General features: G+C 44.8%; 1 protein-coding gene across 2 annotated transcripts in view; it reads right to left on the bottom strand.

The window, feature by feature from the left end:
- rhbdl2 (rhomboid, veinlet-like 2 (Drosophila)) overlaps positions 1–25,353 on the bottom strand; it is a 57,878-nt gene that overhangs the window by 14,767 nt on the left and 17,758 nt on the right. Inside the window, exons 2-5 of one of the 2 annotated variants that reach the window (XM_059954434.1) lie at positions 24,626–24,861; positions 18,514–18,662; positions 17,596–17,708; positions 11,608–11,708 (exon numbers count right to left, since the gene is read on the bottom strand). In XM_059954434.1, coding sequence (XP_059810417.1) covers positions 11,608–11,708; positions 17,596–17,708; positions 18,514–18,662; positions 24,626–24,826 — 564 coding nt within the window. In that variant the 5' untranslated portion in view covers positions 24,827–24,861. Of the gene's footprint in view, positions 1–11,607; positions 11,709–17,595; positions 17,709–18,513; positions 18,663–24,625; positions 24,865–25,353 lie in introns of both variants that reach the window. The other variant, XM_059954433.1, reaches the window with a different exon arrangement.

Raw genomic sequence — 25,353 nt, forward strand, 5'->3', positions numbered from 1 at the left:
GCAATCCAATAAAGGTGAACCTTTATCATATCTTAAATGATATTCGGCAAGTCCCACATTGGGTGGGCATTGTAAATTACATTACAAATTGGCTTTTATTACCCGCAGCCAAGATGTAAAGTTTATTGGTTCTATGTCCACAAAGGTAGTCAACGAATGGAACTCACAAGAAAGGTAATTTGTTGACAGGTAAAAGTATTGAGGATTCAGAATGAAAGCAGTTAAATGCACTTAAAGTACATTTGTTATATGGTTATATGATAGGTATATGGACAGGAAAGGAATGGAGGGTTGTGGGCTGAGTGCGGGTCAGTGGGACTAGAAGGACCGAGATGGCCTGTTTCCGTGCAGTAATCGTTATATGGTTACAAATCAATCATAATCTGATTGATTAGCAGAACTGTTACAAGGAGTTAAATTACTCACTCCTGTCCTCTAAGAAATTCAGTTTTGCAAGATGGGACATTTGGAGTTTACATTAGGTCAAATAGATCTACGGAGCAAGGTTCAGGGTACATTTATTACTGAAGTATGTATGCAGTATACAGCTCTGAGATTCATCTTCTTCAGATAGCCGCAAAACAAAAAATAACATGGAAGCCGCTCAAAGAAAAACATCATGCCCTACCCCCATGTGAAAAAAAAAACAAATCTCGCAAACGGCAACAAGAACATCAAATCCCACACCCCGTGCAAAAAACAAATAGTACAGATGGCAATGAAAATATCAAACCCCAAAGCCCCTCCTCACACAGAAATATCAAACAGATTGCACAGTGACAGAACACAAAATCCAAACACAATGACATCAAATATCCGCTGTTTGGAAATCTTGCTCAGGTTCTCTTTAATGCGAACTTTATGAGTCCTAATCACATGACTGATACTCATTCAGAGATATTTGAGAGCTTGGCTTTCAAAACCAACCCGAGGCTGGGTAAAAGCACCCAATTCCTCTAAGATGTACTTTCATTGCTGAATTCTAATTAAGAGTACAGTGCTGTGAACATTAACATATCCTTTTCTCTCTTCACCAAAACCGAATAACTTTCTGAGTGCTGCTGGCATTTTCTGTGCTAACGTTATTGAATGGAAGTCTGCAGTAGTTAGTAATCTATTAATCACTCAGTACATTGCTTTGTTACAGTCAGCTTTGCTTCCCTTATAGCTGGGGTCAATCAATGACTACAGGAAACGCGTGTTGATTTGCAGATCTACAAAGGAAACGGCCCAACACCAGAACCAGGATCAGGTTTAATATCACCAGCATATATCGTGAAATTTGTTAACTTTGCAGCAGCAGTATAATGCAATACATGATAATAGAAAAAAAACTGAATTACAGTATATATACACACAGACAGAGTTCCAAGAGAAAGTTTGTAAAATTTCAATTTCCTGGTTTTCTGCATTAATTACTCATCAAATGTGGTCTGATCTTCATCTAGGTCACAATAACAGACAAACACAATCTCCCTAAACTAATAACAAACAAGCAATTCTACTTCTCCTCATCAATACGGAGTACATTTTTAAACAATCACAGCCTAGATTCAAAAAAGTAGGAGAACCTCTGGGGTAATACCTTCAACAAAAGCAATTTGGAGTCAGGTGTTCCAATCAGTGAGATGAGATTGGAGGTGTGGGTGCTAGAGGTGCCCTACCCTATGAAAAAGACACACAGATTCAGGTTACTGACAGAGCTTGCTCTTCTCAAGAAGGATCTGTTTATGTTCACATGCCTCAATCAAAACAGAGGACCTTAAGAAAAAGAATTGTAGAGATGCATGAAGCTGGAAAAAGCTACAAAAGTATTTCTAAAGTCCTGAGTGTTCATCTGTCCACAGTAAAAGAAACTGTTTGCAGCTGGAGGAAATTCAGTACTGTTGCTGCTCTCCCTAGGAGTGGATGTCCTGGAATGATCACACCAAGGGCACAACATGCAATGCTGGAGGAGGTGAAAAAGAACCCAAGGGTAATAGCAAAAGACATGCAGAAATCTCTTGAACTAGCTAAAGTCTCTGTTCATGTGTCCACTATAAGAAAAACACTGAACAAGAATGGTGTTCATGGAAGGACACCACAGAGGAAACTGTTGCTCTCCGAAAAAAGACATTGCTGCACGTGTCAAGGTTACAAAAGACCACCTGGATGTTCCACAATGCTTCTGGGACAATGTTCTATGGACAGGTGAGACTTTTTTGGCAGAAATGCATACAGTTATGTTTGAAGGAAAAAGGACACTGCAAACCAATACAAAAGCCTCATCCCAACTCTGAAGCATTGTGGAAGGAGCAACGTAGTTTGGGGCTGCTTTGCTGCCTCAAGGCTTGGTCAGCTTGCAATTGTTGAGGGAACAATGAATTAAAAATTGTATCAAGACATTGTACAGGAGAATATCAAGGTAGCAGTCCATCACCTGAAGCTTATTAGAAGTTGGGTGATGCAACGAAACAATGATCTGAAAGACAAGAGGACATCAACAACAAAATGCTTTAAAAAAGAAGAAAATCTCTGTTTTGAAATGGCCAAGTCAGAGTCCAGACCTTAACCCAATTGTATGATATAGTATGACCTGAAGAGGGCTGTTCATGCAAGGTATCCCAAAAATATTAATGAATTGAAATAATTTTGTATGGAGGAATGGTCTAAAACTCCTCCTCACTGTTGTGCAAGTCTGATCAGCAGCTAAAGGAACTGCTAGTGGAGGTTATTGCTTCTAAAGGAGGTTCTACCAGTTATTAAATACCAGGATTCACACACCATTTCCAGCCTGCACCGTGAATGATTAAGCAATTTGTTTGAATAAAGACATGAAAAGTACAATTGTTTATGTGTGTTATTAGTTTTGGTGGATTGTGTATTGTGACTCAGATGAAGATCAGACCACATTTTAAAGAGTAACTAGAGCAGAAAAACCAGGGAATTGCAAAGGGTTCACAAACTTTTTTCTTGCAGATATATATAGTTAAGTAAGAAACATAGATAACCTACAGCACAATACAGGCCCTTCAGCCCACAGAGTTGTGCCGACCATGTCCCTACCTTAGAAATTACTAGGCTTACCTATAACACTCTACTTTACTAAGCTCCATGTATCCATCCAAAAGTCTCTTAAAAGACCCTATCGTATCTGCCTCCACCACTGTTGCCGGCAGCCCATTCCACACACTCACCACTCTCTGAGTAAAAAACTTACCCCTGTCATCTCCTCTGTACCTACTCCCCAGCACCTTAAATCTGTGTCCTCTTGTGGCAACCATCTCAGCCCTGGGAAAAAGCCTCTGACTATCCACCCAATCAATGCCTCTCATTATCTTGTACACCCCTATCAGGTCACCTTTCATCCTCCTTCGCTCCAAGGAGAAAAGGCCGAGTTCACTCAACCTATTCTCATAAGGCATGCTCCCCAATCCAGGCAACATCTTCGTAAATCTCCTCTGCACTATGGCTTCCACATCCTTCCTGTAGTGAGGCGACCAGAACTGAGCACAGTACTTAAAGTGGGATCTGACCAGGGTCCTATATAACTGCAGCATTGCCTCTCGGCTCCTAAATTCAATTCCACGATTGATGAAGGCCAATACACCATACACTTTCTTAACCACAGAGTCAACCTGCACAACTGCTTTGAGCATCCTATGGACTTGGACCCCAATATCCCTCTGATCCTCCACACTGCCAAGAGTCTTAACCTTAACACTATATTCTGCCATCATATTTGACCTACCAAAATGAACCACTTCACACTTATCTGGGTTGAACTCCATCTGCCACTTCTCAGCCCAGTTTTGCATCCTATGCTGTAACCTCTGACAGCCCTCCACACTATCCACACCTCCAACCTTTGTGTCATCAGCAAACTTACTAACCCATCCCTCCACTTCCTCATCCAGGTCATTTATAAAAATCACAAAGAGTATGGGTCGCAGAACAGATTCCTGAGATCACTGGTAACCGACCTCCACGCAGAATATAACCCATCTACAACCATTCTTTGCCTTCTGTGGGCAAGTCAATTCTGGATCCACAAAGCAATGTCCCCTTGGATCCCATGCCTCCTTACTTTCTCAATAAGCCTTGTACGAGGTACCTTATCAAATGCCTTGCTGAAATCCATACACACTACATCTACTGCTCTTCCTTCATCAACGTCTTTAGTCACATCCTCAAAAAATTCAATCGGGCTCGTAAGGCACAACCTGCCCTTGACAAAGCCATGCTGACTATTCCTAATCATATTACACCTCTCCAAATGTTTGTAAATCCTGCCTCTCAGGATTTTCTCCATCAACTTACCAACCACTGAGATAAGACTCACTGATCTATAATTTCCTTGGCTATCTCTACTCTCTTTCTTGAATAAAGGAACAACATTCACAACCCTCCAATCCTCTGGCACCTCTCCCATCCCCATTGCTGGGTGCAAAGATCATCGCAAGAGGCTCAGCAATCTCCTCCCTCACCTCCCACAGTAGACTGGGGTACATCTCATCCGGTCCTGGCAACTTATCCAACTTGATGCTTTCCAAAAGTTCCAGCACATCCTCTTTCTTAATATCTACATGCTCAAGCTTTTCAGTCCACTGCAAGTAATCACTACAATCACCAAGATCCTTCTTCATAGTGACTACTGAAGTAAAGTATTCATTAAGTACCTCTACTATCTCCTCCGGTTCCATACAGACTTTCCCACTGTCACACTTGATTGGTCCTATTTTTTCATGTCTTATCCTCTTGTTCTTCACATACTTGTAGAATGCCTTGGGGTTGTCCTTAATCCTGGCCACCAAGGTGTTCTCGTAGACCATTCTGGTTCTCCTAATTTCCTTCTTAAACTCCTTCCTGTTAGCCTTATAATCTTCTAGATCTCTAACACTACCTAGCTCTCTGAACCTTTTGTAAGCTTTTCTTTTCTTCGTGACTAGATTTATTACAGCCTTTGTACACCATGGTTCCAGTACTCTACCATAATTTCCCTGTGTCATTGGAACGTACTTATGCAGAACTCCAACAAATATTCCATGAATATTTGCCACATTTTTCCATACTTTTTCCCTGACAACATCTGTTTCCAATTTAAGCTTCCAATTTCCTGCCTGATAATTCCCCTTACTCCAATTAAACACCTTTCTAACTTGTCTGTTCCTGTCTCTCTCCAATGCTATTGTAAAGGAGATAGAATTATGATCACTATCTCCAAAATGCTCTCCCATTGACACCTGACCAGGTTCATTTCCCAATACCAGATCAAGTACAGCCTCTCCTCTTGTAGACGTTTCTACATATATTATCAAGAAACCTTCCTGAACACACCTAACAAACTCCACCCCATCTAAACCCCTTGCTCTAGGGAGATACCAACAGAAATTTGGGAAATTAAAATCTCCCATCATGACAACTCTGTTATTATTACACCTTTCCAGGATCTGTTTCCCTATCAGCTCCTTGATATCCCTGTTACTATTGGGCAGCCTATAAAACACACCCAGTAAAGTTATTGATCCCTTCCTGTTCCTAACCTCCACCCAGAGACTCCATAAATAATCCCTCCATGGTGTCCACCTTTTCTGCAGCCATGACACTATCTCCAATCAACAGTGCCATGCCCCCACCTCTTTTGCCTCCCTCCCTGTCCTTTCTGAAAAATCTAAAACCCAGCATTTGAAGTAACCATTCCTGTCCCTGAGCCATCCAAGTCTCTGTAATGGCTACCACATCATATCTCCAAGTACTGATCCATGCTCTAAGCTCATTCGCTTTGTTCACAACACTCGTTGTGTTAAAATAGGCACATCTCAAACCTTCGATCTGAGCACATCCCTTCTCTATCACCTGCCTATCCTCCCTCACACACTGTCTCCTGGCTTTCCCTATTTGTGAGCCAGCCGCTTCTTCCCCAGTTTCTTCAGTTTGGTTGACACCGGCCAACAAATCTAGTTTAAACTCTCCCCAGTAGCCTTAGCAAACCTCCCCGTCAGGATATTGGTCTCTCAGGATTCAAGTGCAACCTGTCCTTTTTGGACAGGTCACACCTGCCAAAAGAGAGTTCGAAATGATCCAGAAATCTGAATCCATAGCCCTTGCTCCAATTGCTCAGCCACACATTTATCATTAACCTCATTCTATTCCTATTCTCACTGTCGAGTGGGACAGACAGTAATCCCAAGATTAATACCTTTGAGGTCCTGCTTCTCAACTTCCTTCCTAACTCCCTGTAGTCTGTTCTCAGGACCTCTCCCCTTTTCCTACCTATGTCATTGGTAACAATATGTACCACGACCTCTGGTTGGTCTCCCTCCCACTGCAAGATATCTTGGACGCGATCTGAAACATCCCGGACCCTGGCACCTGGGAGGCAAACTACCATCCCAGTTTCTTTCATGCGCCCATAGAATTGCCTGTCTGCCCCCTAACTATCGAGTCCCCTATCACTACTGCCCTCCTCTTCCTTTTCCTACCCTTCTGAGCCACAGCGCCAAACTCTGTGCCAGAGGCACGGCCACTGTTGCCTCCCCCAGGTAGGCTGTCTCCACCCCCCCCCCCCCCAACAGTACTCAAACAGGAGTACTTTTGTCAAGAGATACAGCCACAGGGGTACTCTCTAGTACCTGACTCTTCCCCTTCACCCTCCTAAGTAGTTCAAAAATAGAAATGAAATGTAGTGAGGTAGTGTTCATGGGTTCAAAGTCCATTCAGAAATCAGATGGCAGAAGAAGCTGTTCCTGAATTGTTGAGTGTGTGCCTTCAGGCTTCTGTACCTCCTTCCCGATGGTAAGAGTGTGAAGAGAGCATGTGTGAAGAAGGGTGATGGGGGGTCCTTATTGATGGATGCTACCCTTTTTGAGGGATCACTCTTTGAAGATGTCCTGGATTCTACAGAGGCCAGTCCCAGTGATGGAGCTGACTAACTTTACAACTGCCTGCAGCTTAATTTGATCTTGTACAGTCGCCCCTCAGACCAGACAGTGATGCAAACAGTTGGAATGCTCTCCACAGTATATCTGTAGAAATTTGCAAGCGTTTTAGGTGACACACCAAATTTCCCAAATTACTAATGAAATACAGCCACTGTAGTGCCTTCTTTGTAGCTGCATCCATATGTTGGGTCCACATTAGATCTTCAGAGAAATTGGCATCTTGAAATAGCTAAATCATTCCCTTTTCTTATGAGGGTGATGCACCATCAATAACTCACACTGAGACGTAAGGCGAGATATCGGCTTTTATTGACTGGAAGAAGGAACCAGGAGTGAGTGTCCATCATACTAAGTCCTGGAGACTGAGGCCGAGTGTCAGGCCTCAGATCGCCTTTATACAGGGGTCTGTGGGAGGAGCCACAGGAGCAGTCAGCAAGGGGCGTGTCCAGACAGGCAGTTCACCACAGAGGGCTGGTGTGTTTTCTCTCGTTTTACCCTTTCATCATCTCAGTATTCATGTATTCACATTCATGATCTCTGGAGGAAATTTAGTTTCTTAATTTTTGTTCAATGTTAGCACAAGTCTGTCGTGCCAGAGTGGACAAGATCTGAGAGGGAGTCGGCTTATTCTGAAGGTTTCCCACATTTAAAAATAATTTTCTAGTATAATAAGCACAACACTTCACAGTACAGGTGACCTGGGCTCAATTCCTGCCAGAGCCTACAAGGAGTTTGTATGCTCTCCCCGTGACTGCATGTGTTTCCACTGGGTGCTCTGGTTTCCTCCTACAGCCCAAAGTCCTACCAGCTAGTAGGTTAATTGGTCTTTGTACTTTGTCCCAGGATTAAGCAAGGATTAAATTGGGGGATGGCACATCTGGATGGGCCAGAATGGCCTATTCTGTGTTATATCTCAATAGATAAAATGAAAAATAAAAAGTTAGCCTTATGTATGGGTAAGTTGATATATAAAATGATATATGACAGCATTGGTATGATGGGCAGAATGCATATCAGTATAATCTGCTAGTGTGCCTGTCCACACACTCTCCATTTACATGGATTAATTAGATTAACTGTTAGTAAGACAAAAAATGGAAAAGAGAGTTGATCAAGAAGATCTAACTTGTGCTTAGGGTTATTGTTGTCCTTTGCATCTACAAAACATAGCTGTTTCACAAACATCAGCAATGAAGAAGTTTATGAACAGGAATGCAATTACTGACTTTCACCTCTGAGATCAACTCAGCTTGCCAGTATCCAGAAGTTTCCTGGTCACTCCCGTACTTTGAGCTGAATTGGAGATGGTTTCTGGAACCCCAGCCAACCTGATGTCAGCTTTCCACCAAGGTAACGAGACGGGAACTCACAAGTACAACTTGGAAACAGTGACTTCTGATGCAATGTATTTATAGATAGCGGGGTCAAGGGATATTGGGAGAGGACAGGAACGGGCTACTGATTGTGTATGATCAGCCATGATCACAGTGAATGGCGGTGCTGGCTAGAAGGGCTGAATGGCCTACTCCTGCACCTACTGCCTATCGTCCATTGTACTTGAAACAACAAGAGACAAAGTTGATGTGAAAATAGAACTATAAAGAAGCTAAATATTTAGAATGGGAATTCATCAGAAAAAAAAGAGAATATTGGGAAACTCCTCTACTTTGTGTTAGGAATCCCATTGATAGCCAAGATTTTGTGTGACCCTAATACACCTGACAAGGCAGTGGAGGGTCTGAGTCTGAGAACTCATTTATCCCCAGCCATTTTACCAATGGCCTAGCTGTTTTCTATGAGAGAAACAAGACCGCTGTTACAATATGATCAGTCTGCTACACGTTTAGAAATCCAGAGTACTCACTTGTAGCGGGCCAAAAGAAGGCAGGGATTCATGGATTCTTCAGCCCTGCCACAAATAAGTACTGTGGCTCTTTGAGCATGCAGCAGAATAATTATATTATCACAAGAGCTAGAGAATCCACTCTATTTTACAAAGTGTCTTTTCATTCATCCTTACATATGAAAGATGGACATTCTTTAGAGTCATGGGGTTTTGGAAATCCCAGCACCAGCTGAATCCTAGTCATAAATTTAAAAAAATCGTCAAAGTAGAGAATGAGACTGAGTGACCATAGACTCTGAGGTTTGAACAGCCTCTGAATGTTCAAGAGCTATTTTTTTTTTGGTGTGCATGAAATCTCATCCGGGAACATCCACTGCCTTCTATTAACAATTTTCCGAGAAGGTTTGGTTCTGAGTGTCTGTATTTATAAAAGAAAACAACAAAAAGACACCAAAGTGAAGGAAAAGAGTGTGAAATATTGGATAAGAGTATGCAAAATAAATAACGGTTGGTCTAAGAGCTGAAAAATGGATTGATTATCAGGCCAAGTTAAAATACCCTTCAGCTCTTAAGGCTATTGCATTGAATATAGAACATTACAGCACAGGAACAGGCCCTTCGGCCCGCAATGTTGTGCTGAACCAGTTAACTTAGTAATCAAATACCGAACTAAACTCATCTCTTCTGCTTACACAATGTTCATATCCTACCATTTTCCTCACATTCATTTCCACCTCTGAACATCTCTTAATAGTCCCTAATGTTTCTGCTTCTACCACCACCCAAGTCACCCACCTCTACCTCTGTAAAAAAAAACTTGTCCCTCATACCTCCTTTGAAATTACCCCCTCTCACGTTAAATATATGCCCTCTGGTATTAGACATTGCAACCACTGGCAAAATATACTGTCTGTCTAATCTATCTAAGCCTGTCATAATCTTATAAACTTCTGTCAGATCTCTCCTCAGTATCTGCTGCTCCAGACGAAACACAAGTTTGCCCAAGCTCTCATGATAGCACATGCCTTCTCATCAAAGCAGCGCTCTGGTAAACCTCTTCTTCACCCTCTCCAAAGCCTCAACGTCTTTCCTATAGTGGGATGACCAGGACTGTACACAACACTCCCGATGCGGCCTATCTAGAGTTTCATAAAGCTGCAACGTAACATCCTGACTTTTGAACTCAATGCCTCGACGAGTAAAGGCAAGCATGCTCATGTGCCTTCTTAAACACCCTATCAACCTGTGTAGCCTCTTTCAGGGAACGATGAAGTTGATGCTCAAGATCCCTCTGCTCATCAACACTGCTAAAGATGTTCCCCCTGAGGGAGGAGATAGTGTAGATTCTAACCATAAACTCCTAAACCTTTCTGGCTCAAGGCAGGACAGGGTTTCAGAGAGTTAGAAAACCACTTGTTGGAACTGTTATGAATGTACCACAGCTCTGAGGGGCCGAAGGGTGCAGGGTAGCCCCCTCCTTTGTGAGAATTGCAAGATCACTATTGAGTCAGTCCAGGAGACCCAGGAAATGAGAGAAAGACATGCAGAATTCACAAAGATTGGAATGTGACCTGGCCTCCGAGAAGGCCAGGTCACATTCCAGGACCCTTTGATACCGGCTATTGTCTCTTGGAGCTGGACTTGTGTATTGCATCCTGTACATGCATCGAAGCCCCAGGCAATGAACCAAGGGGGAGGTTGGTGGAGAGATTGCATCATCTCAACCTGATTGACATCTGAGACCCTGTGAGTCAGGATAAAAGAGGGTCTGTGGGAACAGCCCCTCAGACACACCAGAAGAAACGCGAGTGAACCCATAATAGCAAAAGCCAGTGGGAAGGCCACGTGCGTCCATTTCCATTTGCCCCGGAATCGGTGTGCCTTGACCACAGAAGAATGGTTTTTAGCTAACAATGGGGAAATCAACTCCCAACGACTCTCGAAGGATTGACATCATAAAAGGACTGGGCAAATTTTAACCCGTCTTTCTCTCAAACCAAAACACTGCAACTTGAACGAACTAAAAGTGACTTTTATATTTCCATCGGATAATACATTATCCCCTAGACAACGACAGAGCTAATTTCTTATTGATTATTATTATACCCGCGCCTTTAGATTTAGTATTGACGACGTATACTATCTGTAAGTTTGCATTGATATTTTTTTGCGTATTTTTATAAATAAATACTGTTAAAAATAGTACCATCAGACTTCAACGGACCTCTCTATCTTTGCTGGTAAGTGACCCAGTTACAGGGTACGTAACAGAAAAAAGGAGGTTGATTGGAGATTTAATCAAGATGCCTAAAATGTTAGGTGTGTGGACAGGGATAAGTCAATGTTAAGGGATTTCAGGGTAATTGGGGGAGTTTAAAAAAAAACAGGATATTTACAATATTTTGATTGAGGTCACCATCTTGCCAGACCATACAATACAACAGAGTGAAACAGTCCAGGTTGCAGGTTGTCCTAATTCAGTGGAGGAAATTTCACAAAGGAACAAGAAATGAAATGTAAACTGAGAAGATTTAATGAAAGTGTTAAGATACTGAGCTGTACTGAAACATACTTCACAAATATAAATAGATTAAAATCACAATTCCTCAATTACAAGCAGAGATGTACTTCAAAAAAATGTTAAAAAGCAATGCAGTTTGTTGTTATTATTATTCCATTCACTATGAAAACCTCAATATGGGACGGGCATGAGAGAAATAATACTGGAAAAGAGTTAGAAAGGTCATTTAAGTATTATTACTTGTTCTATTCACAAACCACTTGTTGAATCATGCACAACATGTTCCCAAACTGCAATATTAGTTAATTTAGACTACTTACCACTATGACATTCATAAAGTAGCCTCCCATTAGGGCATAGACGCCACCTGAAGCCCCAACCAAACTGAGTAAGGGATCAAATATTGAGCTAGCCAATGAGCCTGAAAAAATAAACAAAAGATGGCTTTATTCGTTTATTTATTTATTGAGATACAGCGCGCAATAGGCTCTTCTGGCCCTTTGAGCTGTGCTGCCCAGCAACCCCCCCAATTTAATCCAAGACAATTTATAATCACCAATTAACCTATTAACTGGTACGTCTTTGAACTGGTGAGCTACATCAGCTAAATGTAAAATAATGGGAATTATGTTAATTGGGAAAAAAAGGCGCCAGCTGTCAACTCTATCTATGCCATATCACCTGCAAACTTTGCAACAAAGCCATCAATTCCATCATCCAATTCATTAACATATAACATACAACAATTGGTCCCAAAAGAGTGGAAATAAAGGGAACCTTTTCTGGTTGACTGCTGGTGACTAGTGGTGTTCTACAGGGGTCTGCGTTAGGACCAATCTTTTTAGGTTATAATTTAATAAATTGGATGATGGAATTGATGGCTTTGTTGCAAAGTTTGCAGATGATATGAAGATAGGTGAAGGGGCAGGTAGTTTTCAGGAAGTAGAGTGGCTACAGAAGGATTAGACAGATGAGAGTGGGTAAAGAAAGGGCAGCTGGAATACAGTGTCAGGAAGTGTATGGTTATGCACTTTGGTAAAAGAAATGAAAGGGTTGACTATTTTCTAAATGGAGAGAAAATACAAAAAGCTGAGGTGCAAAGAGACTTGGGAGTCCTTGTGCAGGATTACCTAAAGGATAACTTGCAGGTCGAGTCTGTGGTGAGGAAGGCAAATGCAATGTTAGCATTCATTTCAAGAGGATTAGGATATAAAAGCAAGGATGTAATGTTGAGACTTTATAAAGTACCGGTGAGGCCTCATTTGGAGTATTGTGAGCAAATTTTTGGTCCCTTATCTTAGAAAGGACTTTGTAACAGTTTATTCCCCCAAGCCATCAGACTCCTCAATACTCATAGTCTGGACTGACACCAGCTTACTGCTCTCTACTGTGCTCCGTACTCCTGTTTATTATTTATCGTAATGCCTGCTCTGTTTTGTGCACTTTATGCAGTCCTGGGTAGGTCTGTAGTCTAGTGTAGTTTTTTTCTGTTGTTTTTACGTAGTTCAGTGTAGTTTTTGTATTGTTTCATGTAGCACCGTGGTCCTGAAAAATGTTATCTCATTTTTACTGTGTACTGTACCAGCAGTTATGGTCAAAATGACAATAAAAAGTGATTTGACTTGACTGGACTTGAAACTGGAGAGGGTTCAAAGTAGGTTCACGAAAATGATTCCAGGATTGAAGGGCTTGTCATATGAAGAGTGTTTGATGGCTCTGGGCCTGTATTCACTGGAGTTCAGAAGAATGAAGGGTGACATTGAAACCTATTGAATGGTGAAAGGCCTTGATAGAGTGGATGCGGAGAGGATGTTTCCTATGGTGGGAGAGTCTAAAACCAGAGGGGACAGCCTCAAAATAGAGGGGTATCTTTTTAGAACAGAGATGAGGAGGAATTTCTTTAGCCAGAGAGTGGTGAATCTGTGGAAATTTTTGCCACAAGCAGCTGTGGAGGACAAGTCTTTATGTATATTGAAGGCAGACATTGATAGATTCTTGGTTGGTCAGGACATGAAGGGATACAGGGAGAAGGCAGATGATTGGGGCTGAGTGGAAAATTGGATCAGACTTGATGAAACGGCAGAGCAGACTCGATGGGCCAAATGGCCTAATTCTGCTCCATTATCTTATGGTCTTATATGCCTTCTTGATCACCCAATCAACTTGCATGGTGGCTTTGAAGAATCTATGGTTGAGGACTTTTCTGTTCCTCCACATTGCTAAGAGTCCTGCAATTAAAAATATACCTGCCTTCACGTCCAACCTCCTACTTCACACCTCACATTTCCTCGGAGTGAACAGCTGCTGCTTCCCAGCCCTGCTCTGCGTCTTATCAATGTATTGTAACCTACAACAACCTTCCACACTATCCACAACACCACCAACCTTCATGTCATCTCCAGACTTACTAATTCACCCTTCAACTTCCTCATCCCAGGCATTTATAAAAATCACTATGAACAAAGATCCCAAAACAAATCCCAATGGAACACCAATAGGTATAGACCTCCAGAGCAGAGTATAACTCATCTGCTGCCTTCTGCCTTCTCGGGGCAAATCCAAATCCATGCAGCCAAATTACAAGCTCCTGATTTTCTGAACGAGACTATCCTGAGGAACTGTGTTGAATGCCTTACTAAGAGCTTCTCCAAATGCTCATAATTCCCGTTTCTAAGACTCCTCTCCAGTAGTTTGCCCATCATTGGTGTAAGATTCATGGTTTATAATTCCCAGGGTTATCACGACTACCTTTCTTGAACAAAGGAATAACAGTTCCTATCTCTCAGTCTTCCGGTATGACTCCTGTGGTCGTGGGGATGCAAAGATCATCATTAAAGGTGCAGCAATCTCTTCCTTTAGTTTCCATAGTAACCTGGGTATATCCTCTTTCTTAGCCTTGACATAATCCAGCATATTCTTCATCATCATCATTATGTGCTGTGTCGAATGGTATGGTTGATTATCTTCCTGGAAAATCTTTCTACAGAAGTGGTTTGCCATTGCCTTATTCTGGGCAGTGTCCTTACAAGACAGATGACCCCCGACCATTATCAATAGTCTTCAGAGATTGTCTGCCTGGCATCAGTGGTCACATCACCAGGACTTGTGATATACACCAGCTGCTCATACGTCCATCCACCACCTGCTCCCATGACTTTACTTGGCCCTGATCGGGGGCTAAGCAGGTGCTACACCTTTCCCAAGGGTGACCTGCAGGTTCGTGGAGGGAAGGAGCACCTTACACTTTCTTTGGTAAAGGTGTACCTCCACTCTGCCAGCATATTAACCTCTTTTCTGCTGACATTTGTCAAGGTCCTTCTCACTTGTGAATACTGAGGTAAAGTACTCATTATGACCCTTCCCTACCTCATCTGACTACAGGCATTTGGAGACAGTAACGCAATATCAAGTCCTGCCTGTATTGTCTTGATATTATGTTATTGTCAACTAGCACATCAAATACAGTCACATATTTGTTCTAACAATAGTTGGGATACTTGTGTACTCAGGGAGTCAACCTTCAAAGCATTTTGTGTCTGGGATCTCTGACCTCAGGCCTTCAGATGTGAACTCAGTGGGCATATTATCAGATTCAAACTTCTGAAACAAGCCATGTCATTATAGCTATTGAAATTGTATTGAATCGCCTCAAAGTTCAAAGAAAAATTCTCCTCAGAGTACATATATGTCACCACATGAGATTCATTTTCTTGCTGGCATTCACAGTAGAACAAAGAAATACAACAGAATCGATGAAAAACTACAGGCAAGCAAAGATTGACAACCTATGTACAAAAGAAGGCAAACTATGCAAATAAAAAAATTAAAACAAATAGTAATAATAAAAATAAATAAATTGTAAATACATAATACTAAGAACATGAGTTGAAGAGTCCTTGAGTCCATTGTTTATGGAGTCAGCTCAGTGTTGAGGCGAGTGAAGTTATCCAAGTGATGTTCTTGAAAACAGTGGTGTGGGACCTTAGGCTCCTGATTCTCCTTCCCAATGACAGCAGTAAGAAGAAGATTGCCTGGATGCTGGGGGTCTTTGACGATGGATGCTGCTTTCTTGTGGCAACACTCCTTGGAGCTGTGCTCAGTGAATGGGGAAGGCTTTTCCTGTGATGAACTGGGCTGTATCCACAACTTTTCGTGGCTTTTCCATTCTTGGTCATTGGTGTTTTTGTACCTGGCTGTGATGCAACCAGTCAGAATACTCTCAAGTGTGCATCCATAGAAGTTTGTCAAAGTTTTAGAAGACACGTCATGTCGAATCTCAGCAAAGCTTCTAAGAAAGTGAAGGGCTGCCTTGCCTTCTTTGCTGGTCCTGGGAAAGATTCTCTGAAATGGTAACTCTAAGGAATTTACAGTTACCGACCCTCTCCACCCCCATTCCCCTAATGAGGACTGACCATAGGACTGGTTTCATCCTGCTGTAGTCAATGATCAACTCTTTCGCTCTGCTTTCATTGAGTGAGAAGTCATGATACCTTTGATCATAAGGGTATAAAAACTGTACTTTGAGTTTGGGGGTCTCTGCCGAGAGGATCCCCAGGTGATTACCTGCTTGTTGTGGTGAATATAGACTCTATGTCACCAGCTTCACCTCCAAGAGGACCACAATCTTGTCACAGGGTTTAGAGGCTTGCATGCCTCAATGACCCAGAGAGCTATGCTGACTTGGGTTAGGGACTAGTGCTATGACTCTTGGTCGGGTCACCCATGCCAAACAGGTCAAAGGGTAGAGGCCAGTCCTCCGGGTTCGGGGGTCCAGCTCAGGACTAGCAATGCTGACTGGTTAAAAAAAATTGTTACGGAAACAGCAATGAAGTATCCTTCTAAATCTGAGTGTGATTGTATTCCTGAGTCTTCACCCAGGATTTGCGTGGCTGACAGTAATGAAAACCAAGGGGAAACAACCAGCACGATGAAAGAAGCCCTGAACAGCACCAAGACCAAGATTACAACTGTGTTTTTGGAATGTATGAACTATGTACAGCACTGGCAAGCTAATACAAATAACTGCAGAGATGCACTGTTACAACCTATAACTTATCACTGTACCGTAGAGGACCCTGAACCCCACTTGGAGTGCAGTGGAGAAGATGGCCAAGGATAGAAACGATGGAGGACCTTCAATGCTGCCCTTAGTGCCAGCAGCAAAATGGGCAGTAAGTTAATCACCAGGTTCAGTACCTCTCCAGCGACAGAGTCACTACTGCGTAACAGACACTCATGCATTCAGTCCCACCTGATATTGTGATCTGCCTACCCAGCAGGTTTCCATTAGCACGACGCTATTGCAGCTCGGGGCGCCAGAATCCCGAGTTCAGTTCCGGCGCCGTCCGTAAGGAGACCCTGTACGTCCTGCCTGTGGAATGTACCAGTTCTCCACGTGCTCCGTGCTCCCCCCAAGAGTCCAAAAGCATTCCGGGTAGGGTTAATTAGTCATTGTAAATTTTCCCTTGATTAGGTTAGGGTTAAATCGGGGTTGAAGGGCCGACTCTGCACTGTATAGTTAAACAGATAGATAGACAGATAAACAACCATGCATGCTGGTTTAACCAGTGTGACCCTTGCTACAAACGAGTACCTGTGTGTACAACAAACACTGCATCAGAAGCACAGAAGGGAGATAATATGGAACTGGATTTTGGGTGCCTGGATTTTTCTTCAAAATATCCGTGAAAAGGTGGCCTTTGAAGTCGCAACATGTGCAACTTGGGGAATTCAGGGCAATTACTCTGCAAGACAGTTCTTCCTGATTTTGTAATCCTTAATAAAAGGATTTATGTGTGTAAAACGTGGAAGGTGACATTGAAAAAGGAACTGTATTATGAAAAAAAAACTGGTGCTTAAGGTTGCTCACAACCTGGGCTAGCATGTGAGCACAGGTGAATTTAGAGATAAGCTTTCAGCCTGACATGCCTGGCTGGCTGATTTCCCTTTCTCTTTTAGATGTAACTCATTCCTCAATTCCAAGTGTGTAATGTGTGGCAGTCTACAAAATGGTACTGCAGGCAGGGCTGCTGAACTGTCTCCAGAGACCCACGTTCAGTCCTGGCCTCTGATGCTGTCTGTTTCTCCAACTGCTCCAGCTTCCTCCCACATCCAGCGATGACTGTAAATGGGCTGCTGTAAATTGCAGTTTATTGTGGAAGGTGCGGCAGGAGAAACGTGGGAGAGTTAGTGATCTGAGCAAGATCTGGGTGTGGGACTACCAGGATTGCTCTCAACAGGGCAAAGTTGGCGTCTTCTGTGACATTTTTTAAAAAAAAGGTGATTCTGAAACAGGCATTGTAACTCACCTGCAATCACACCTGCAATGTAGACTAGGCCAACCCGGTGGCCTTTGTGCACCAGCTCCAAAGGAATCCCCAGAATAAGCTGCATGACAAGATTCCCTAGTAAGTGCTGAACACTGTCAATATATAATAAAAAAAATCCAACAGGTTATTTCTATAGTGATAATGCCCCCAGGCCACCTTCTGTCTTACACTGGTCTGTCTGCACACCTAATCCAGGAAGTACAAAGGAAACCGTTCAACTTTTTAAGCTGTAACATTGTTCACTATTTTATAGCTTCAAGTCAATGTCAAATTCTCTTACATTAAAAATAGACCAGACTTTTGTCTTTTATACACAATACCCATATGTGCAACAAAGGAGCAATATGGAATCTCTGCACAGGACAGACAGAGGGGTTGCGTTTGACACAGAAGAATTGGTAGTTTTCTTTTTGTAGAAATTTAGTACTAAAATTAATAATTAGCCAGCTGTTTAAAAAGTGATTGAACTTCTTGCCCAAGTCACAGTTTTATTGTTTCTGTCTAGAAGTAAGCATATATTTAAGAGACTCTAGTCATACCTTGTTTATTTCTTCCCACGTAAAATCTTCAATCATAATTATTGAGACTTTAAATCAACATTACAACCAAGTAATGCCAGCCGGTGGTGTAGTGGCATCCATACTGGACTTGGCACGAGTGGTCCCAGGTTCAAATCTGGCCAGCTCTTTGCATGCTTTCCACCTGTGCTGAGTTGAATGTTGAGCTAGCAACTCAGCCTTATTTTTAAAAAAAACAGACAAATGCTAAAGAAGTGGCAAGTTTGTTGCCTAATGCTCCACAAGGCGTGGAGTGGAACAACAACCACCAAGTGATTTCAGACATTTTATGCACATTAATATCCCTACAATAAACAAGATTTGTTGGGTAAACTCTTACCCAGCATGCACCAGCATGTATGAAACAAATCTCCAGGCCTCCTGCCTCTTTTCAGGCATATAGGTGAAAGGGCTTTCAAGCATTCCTTTTTCAAGGGTAATCCACTGTGTCTGAGGCATCCAAACAGCATAATAAATAAAAACAGCCACCTGAAAATAAAATGAGAATTTCAAAATAGAAACAGTTTTTTAACAAGATAACTAACATAATCCACCACAGATTATAATTATTGAGCTCTTTGGTATCGACAAAATCCCCAAAAATATACACTTGGCCTTTTGCAACGTGTGTTTTATAGCAAGTCCTCTCTGTGACACAGGTTGTTGCCTCTTGATGCACCATCAATAACTCACACTGAGACGTAGGCGAGATATCGGCTTTTATTGACTGGAAGAAGGAACCAGGAGTGAGTGTCTATCATACAAGGTCCTGGAGACTGAGGCCGAGCGTCAGGCCGCAGGTCTCCTTTATACAGGGGCCTGTGGGAGGAGCCACAGGAGCAGTCAGCAGGGGCGTGTCCCGACAGGCACATAGTTCACCACATTCACCCCCCCTTCGTTTGAAAAAGTCCTCATGTAGCGAAGGTTCTTACAAGTCAAGCCGATCAGGCGGTCGAATCTGTCGCTGCGATCTACGTAGCACCGGCTGTGACCCCATAGGTGCCGGCATCATTGGCGATTGCACAGGGGACGGGGGTTGCGCGTGTTCTTGCCCACTAGGCGCCGGTGATCCCTCATGCATGTGCGAGGCGCCTGGTATAAACGCGTACGAAACGCCCGGTATACAAGTGTCGTGAGGAGTCTGTGTAGGGCCTGGTGCGTACGGTGTCACCTCTGGTGCAGGGTTCACAGTTACCGGAGAGCCTTCAGGGTAGTGGTCTGCTGCACCTGCGGGTGCCAGGTCGCGGATGGAGACCGTGTCCTCCCGCCCATCAGGTAAGACCACGTAAGCATACTGGGGGTTCGCATGGAGAAGGTGAACCCTCTCCACCAGCGGGGAGTATTTATTGCTCCTCACATGTTTCCGGAGCAGCACTGGCCCCGGGGACGTCAGCCAAACTGGTAGGGTGGTCCCAGTGACAGACTTCCTGGGAAAAGAGAATAGGCGTTCGTGAGGGGTGGCATTGGTGGACGTACATAACAGAGAGCGGATAGAGTGCAGTGCCTCAGGGAGGACCTCCTGCCATCGAGAGACCGGCAACCCTTTGGACTTAAGGGCTAAAAGTGTGGCCTTCCACACTGTGGCATTCTCCCGCTCTACCTGGCCATTACCCCGGGGATTATAACTCGTGGTCCGACTGGTAGCAATGCCCCTAGCTAGCAAGTACTGGCGCAGCTCCTCACTCATAAAGGAGGACCCTCTATCACTGTGGATATAGCAGGGATACCCGAACAGAGTGAAGAGCTGGCGCAGGGCTTTTATGACGGACGTGGCAGTGGTGTCGGGGCAGGGGATGGCAAAGGGGAACCGTGAGAACTCGTCAATAACACTGAGAAAATAGACATTGCGGTCAGTGGAGGGAAGGGGGCCCTTAAAGTCAACACTCAGGCGTTCAAAAGGGCGGGTGGCCTTGACAAGTTGTGCCGTGTCAGGACAGTAGAAGTGCGGTTTGCACTCGGCACAAATTTGGCAGTCCCTGGTCATCGTCCTGATGTCCTCCAGGGAGTACGGCAGGTTCCGAGCTTTCACAAAATGGTAAAATCGGGTGACCCCCGGATGGCAAAGTTGTGCATGAAGGGCGTACAGCTGGTCGAGCTGTGTGCTAGCACATGTTCCCCGGGATAGGGCATCAGGGGGCTCATTGAGTCTGCCAGGCCGGTACAGGATATCATAGGTGTAGGTGGAGAGTTCTATCCTCCACCGCAAAATCTTATCATTTTTGATCTTGCCCCGCTGTTGGTTGCTGAACAGGAACGCAACCGAGCGCTGGTCGGTCAGCACAGTGAATCTTTTGCCAGCAAGATAGTGCCTCCAGTGCCTAACAGCCTCCACTATGGCCTGGGCTTCTTTCTCCACCGCGGAGTGCCGAATTTCAGAGCCTTGGAGGGTGCGAGAAAAGAATGCTACTGGTCTGCCTTCCTGATTAAGGGTAGCAGCCAGAGCGAAATCGGAGGCATCACACTCCACTTGGAAGGGAGCGGTCTCGTCCACTGCATGCATCGTAGCTTTGGCAATGTCCGCTTTAATGCAGTTGAAGGCCGCGCAGGCCTCAGCAGAGAGGGGAAACGAGGTAGACTTGACCAGGGGGCGAGCCTTGTCTGCGTAATGGGGGACCCATTGGGCGTAATAGGAAAAAAACCCCAGGCACCGTCTGAGGGCCTTGAGAGTGGTGGGAAGAGGGAGCTCTAACAGGGGGCGCATACGTTCGGGATCAGGCCCAATAACCCCGTTTTCCACGACATACCCAAGTATAGCAAGGCGGGTGGTACCAAAAACACACTTGTCCCTGTTATAAGTAAGGTTCAGAGCTGCGGCCACTTGGAGAAACCGTTGGAGGTTGGCGTCGTGATCTGGCCTGTCATGACCACAGATGGTGATGTTATCCAGATAGGGAAATGTGGCCTGCAGTTGGTACTGGTCCACCATCCGGTCCATTTCCCTCTGGAAGACAGAGACACCATTCGTGACACCGAAAGGGACGCGCAGGAAGTGATAGAGCCGGCCGCCCGCCTCGAAGGCGGTGTAGGGGCGGTCCTCTGGGCAGATGGGGAGCTGGTGATAAGCGGATTTCAGATCTATTGTCGAGTACACCTTATACTGAGCAATCTGGTTGACCATATCCGCGATGCGGGGTAGGGGGTATGCGTCAAGCTGCGTAAACCTATTGATGGTTTGACTATAGTCCACCACCATCCTATTTTTCTGCCCAGTCCGAACAACAACCACCTGGGCCCTCCAAGGGCTTGTGCTCGGCTCAATGATCCCCTCCCTGAGCAGCCGCTGCACCTCCGACCGAATGAAGGCCCGGTCCCCCGCGCTGTACCTCCTGCTTTTGGTTGCCACAGGTTTACAGTCGGGGGTCAGGTTGGCGAACAGCGGTGGGGAAGGGATCTTGAGAGTGGAGAGGCTGCAAGTGTCGGTAGCGCAGCTGTTGGCCTGGTTCTGGATGGGATGTGTGTGTCCGTGTGTGTGTGTGGTCAGTAGCGGGGTATGTGAAGAAGTCCCACAAAACTGAGGATTCTTGACAGTGAGTGGTGGGAGGGGCCCGTCGTATACCATAGTCACACTTTCGAGATGGCTCTGGAAGTCCAGCCCCAATAGCACAGGTGCACACAGATTAGGCATGACCAGCAGTTCAAAGTCCCGATATACTGTGCCTTGCACCACCAAAGTCGCTACACAACCCGCCCGGATGTCTGCGGACTGCGACCCAGAGGCCAAATGGAACCTCCGACAGACCGGCCGCGTTGCAAGTCCGCAGCGTTGCACTGTGTCCGGGTGAATAAAACTCCCAGTGCTGCCCGTGTCAAACAGGCATCCAGTCCAATGCCCCTCCACCTGGATGTCCATCATGGACCTTGCAAGCTGGTGTGGGGCGCTTTGGTCGAGAGTCACAGTGGCCAGAGTTGGATCGCCGTCGGGGTACCCGGTCAGCATCGGAGGGTCGGGGGCGGGGCATGCTGACGCCGACAAAGATGGCCGCTCACATCCGGGGTACCCGGTCAGCATCCGAGGATCGGGGGCGGGGCGTGCTGACGTCGACAAAGATGGCCGCCCACATCCCGGCATGCAAGATGGCGGCCCCCACGTTTCACCCGCAGCGCTGCACTCCGCTCGAGGTTGAGACTTACAGACCTTGGCGAAGTGGCCCCGCTTTCCGCAGCTGGAGCAGGTCGCTTCTCGCGCTGGACAGCGTTGTCGAGGATGTTTCTTTTGGCCACAGAAATAACAAGGCACGAGTTTCTTACGGGCCACAGCCGTGGTCTGGGTCGGGGAGCTCGTGGAATGGCGACTGGCGGCGGCGTTGGCGAATTCGCTCCCGGGAGCCGGCGGTGGCGGGGTCTGAGGCGTCCACGAAACCGGCGGGGAATCGCGCGACTGGACAGCGTCGGCGTTATGCCGCGCAGCTTCTAGAGCGTTGGCCATCTCTATCGCCGAGCTTAAGGTAAGATCCGAGTTCTCCAGCAGCCGCTGGCGCATGTACACTGACCTCAGTCCCGTCACAAAGGCGTCTCGCACCAGCAGCTCTGCATGCTGTTCTGCCGTGAGCGTCTTGCAGTCGCAAGCTCGGACGAGTGTCTGTAGTGCTCGGAGAAACTCAGCGCACGATTCGCCAGGCCGCTGTTGCCGGGTAGCTAAGCGATGTCTTGCGTAGACGGTGTTCACCGGCCGCAGGTACTGTCGTTTGAGGGCGTCCAGTGCCCCTTCGTAGGTCGGCAGGTCCCGGATAAAGGAGTAAACTTTGGGGGTGACCCTCGAGAGTAGGATTCTGTGCATAACGGCGGGTTCAGTCGCACGAAGCTCCGCCAAGTACGATTGGAAGCATGCAAGCCAGTGTTCAAAAGCGAGAGCTGCGTCAGGGTCTTGAGGGTCCAAATCCAACCGGTCCGGACGCAAAACGGGTTCCATGTTTTAAAACTTCCAGTCAATAAAATTGATGCACCATCAATAACTCACACTGAGACGTAGGCGAGATATCGGCTTTTATTGACTGGAAGAAGGAACCAGGAGTGAGTGTCTATCATACAAGGTCCTGGAGACTGAGGCCGAGCGTCAGGCCGCAGGTCTCCTTTATACAGGGGCCTGTGGGAGGAGCCACAGGAGCAGTCAGCAGGGGCGTGTCCCGACAGGCACATAGTTCACCACACCTCTGCAATGGAATTTCGGTTTTCAGTGTGATTAGAATCAGCGGATGACTTGTGATCTTGAGCAGTCAATTACCTGAGCTCCAATGGGACACAAGTAAATTTGTGATGATAATTTCAATCTCAGTGCAGATAGCAACAAGCAAATCTATCAGTGCACTAATGAGCTTCTCAAGTCTTCCAATATTTCCAATAAAATTTCTGCTGGAATGGAGTTGTCCTACCAGATGAGTGTGAGATTGTCTGATCTTCATCAGATCAACTCCTGAAACCTCAGTACATAGACTGCTCATGTGTGTGTGGTGCACATATCCACTCAGAGGCCAAACTCCAAACCCTCTTAATCCCTTCACTGTGCAGAAGGATAGGCCTTATATTAAACATCCTGAAGGAGAAACTCTTCCAACAAAATGCTCCATCACATAACACAGCCCTTCAACACTTTGTATTTTCTTAAACTACTTAAATCTATTGAACTATCTTTGCTCAAGGTATTCTGCAGAAACCTGGCAATTCAGGCAGCATCTGTGGAAAGAAATAAACAGTTGACTTCTCAGACTGATCACCACAGTCATTTAAAAAAAGTTCAAATGCCTTAATCATTGAATTGGGTACAAAAGGATCTTATTGCAAGGTTAATACAAGAGCTTCCTCGTGTCCCCATGAAAAGGTTCCAACGCAAGTATAAAAGATTCCAGGAAGATGGGAAGCTTCATTGTCATAACGCAATAGGCATCATAGTTCTTCAATATAGGAAGAACATACAATGTAAAATAGTGTCAAGCCCACCAAGTTTGCTGACCATGAATCACCGACTTACATTAATTCTATATCAATCCCATTTTTTCTGTGACTCTGTCAATCTAACTTTATAACTCATTTTATCATCAGTCTCCCTTATTAGTGAAAAAAAATCATTCAAAAAATTCAATGCCCACTACAGAGGAGGTAATTCAGAGCAGGGTTTTCAGCTTCTGTTCCAAAGTACAAATGCACATCTCCAAACATCATTGATCAGGTAAATACTGAGACTGGGGCACTGACATCTGATAGAGAGTTCTGTTTATGCCTTTTGCTTCTATTAATACTCCTAATTACTTATGAGCTCCCAACCATGAAACTTCATCTCAGAATATATGAACACTGGTATGGTCTGAAAAAGGTTGGTCCATCTAGCCATGCCCAACATGGGGCTGAGGTATCAACCCTTAGAAAATAAGATCACTTGCAATCAAGAAACAACGATCTGTTCTGCTCCATTACATTTATGAGCGCAAGACAATAAACATCATTATTACATACGCTACCTCAGCCAACGTTATGCAGATTATGAAGAGTGGTGGAGGGAGGCAATTTGCTCTTTCCAAGTAGCGACTCCTGGCGCCTTCAGGAAGCATCCAATTAGACACATACGTGTGAACATTTTGACACCATGTGCAACACCGAGATGACTCCTCGTTTGCCTCTTCAGGGTTTGCACTTTCAGCACGCATGGGCTTCATCTCCATCGTGACCACCCGAATAAATCCTAATTCAATGTTACCTGCTTAAAAAGAAAGTCACAGCAGACAATTACAAATGACACCAATCGCCAACAGTTTCAAACCACATTCCCAAGATCAGGCATACTATGCTCAGTTGATGGTAGAAACAGAAAGCTGAGGCACTACTTAATGTAGTGCAGTGCCTCAATGTACCACTAAACCTAAAAATACTAAAGCACAAACACTCTTGAGCAGTTAGCAAATCTGAAAATTTTCACTTAAGGAACTTTACCACGCAATTTCAGGAACCTTTCTTTTTCTTTCCAACTAGAAGTATCCATCCATCTTGTCCGAGCATTTGGAATTAGCATTGTCAATGACCCCTCCCATCTGTCCAACAATCTCTTTGACCCTCTTCCATGAGGCAGGAGGTACCGTACGCTGTGCTTTGTAACTTCAAAACGTTAAACTAATTCAAAGGGAGACACGGGAGTCTGAAATGTGGGTCCAACTTTGTGTTTATTTTAAGGAGGTGCGCATGCATCACATGG

Source organism: Hypanus sabinus, chromosome 30 (genome assembly GCF_030144855.1).
Source record: "Hypanus sabinus isolate sHypSab1 chromosome 30, sHypSab1.hap1, whole genome shotgun sequence".
Lineage (NCBI taxonomy): Eukaryota > Metazoa > Chordata > Chondrichthyes > Myliobatiformes > Dasyatidae > Hypanus > Hypanus sabinus.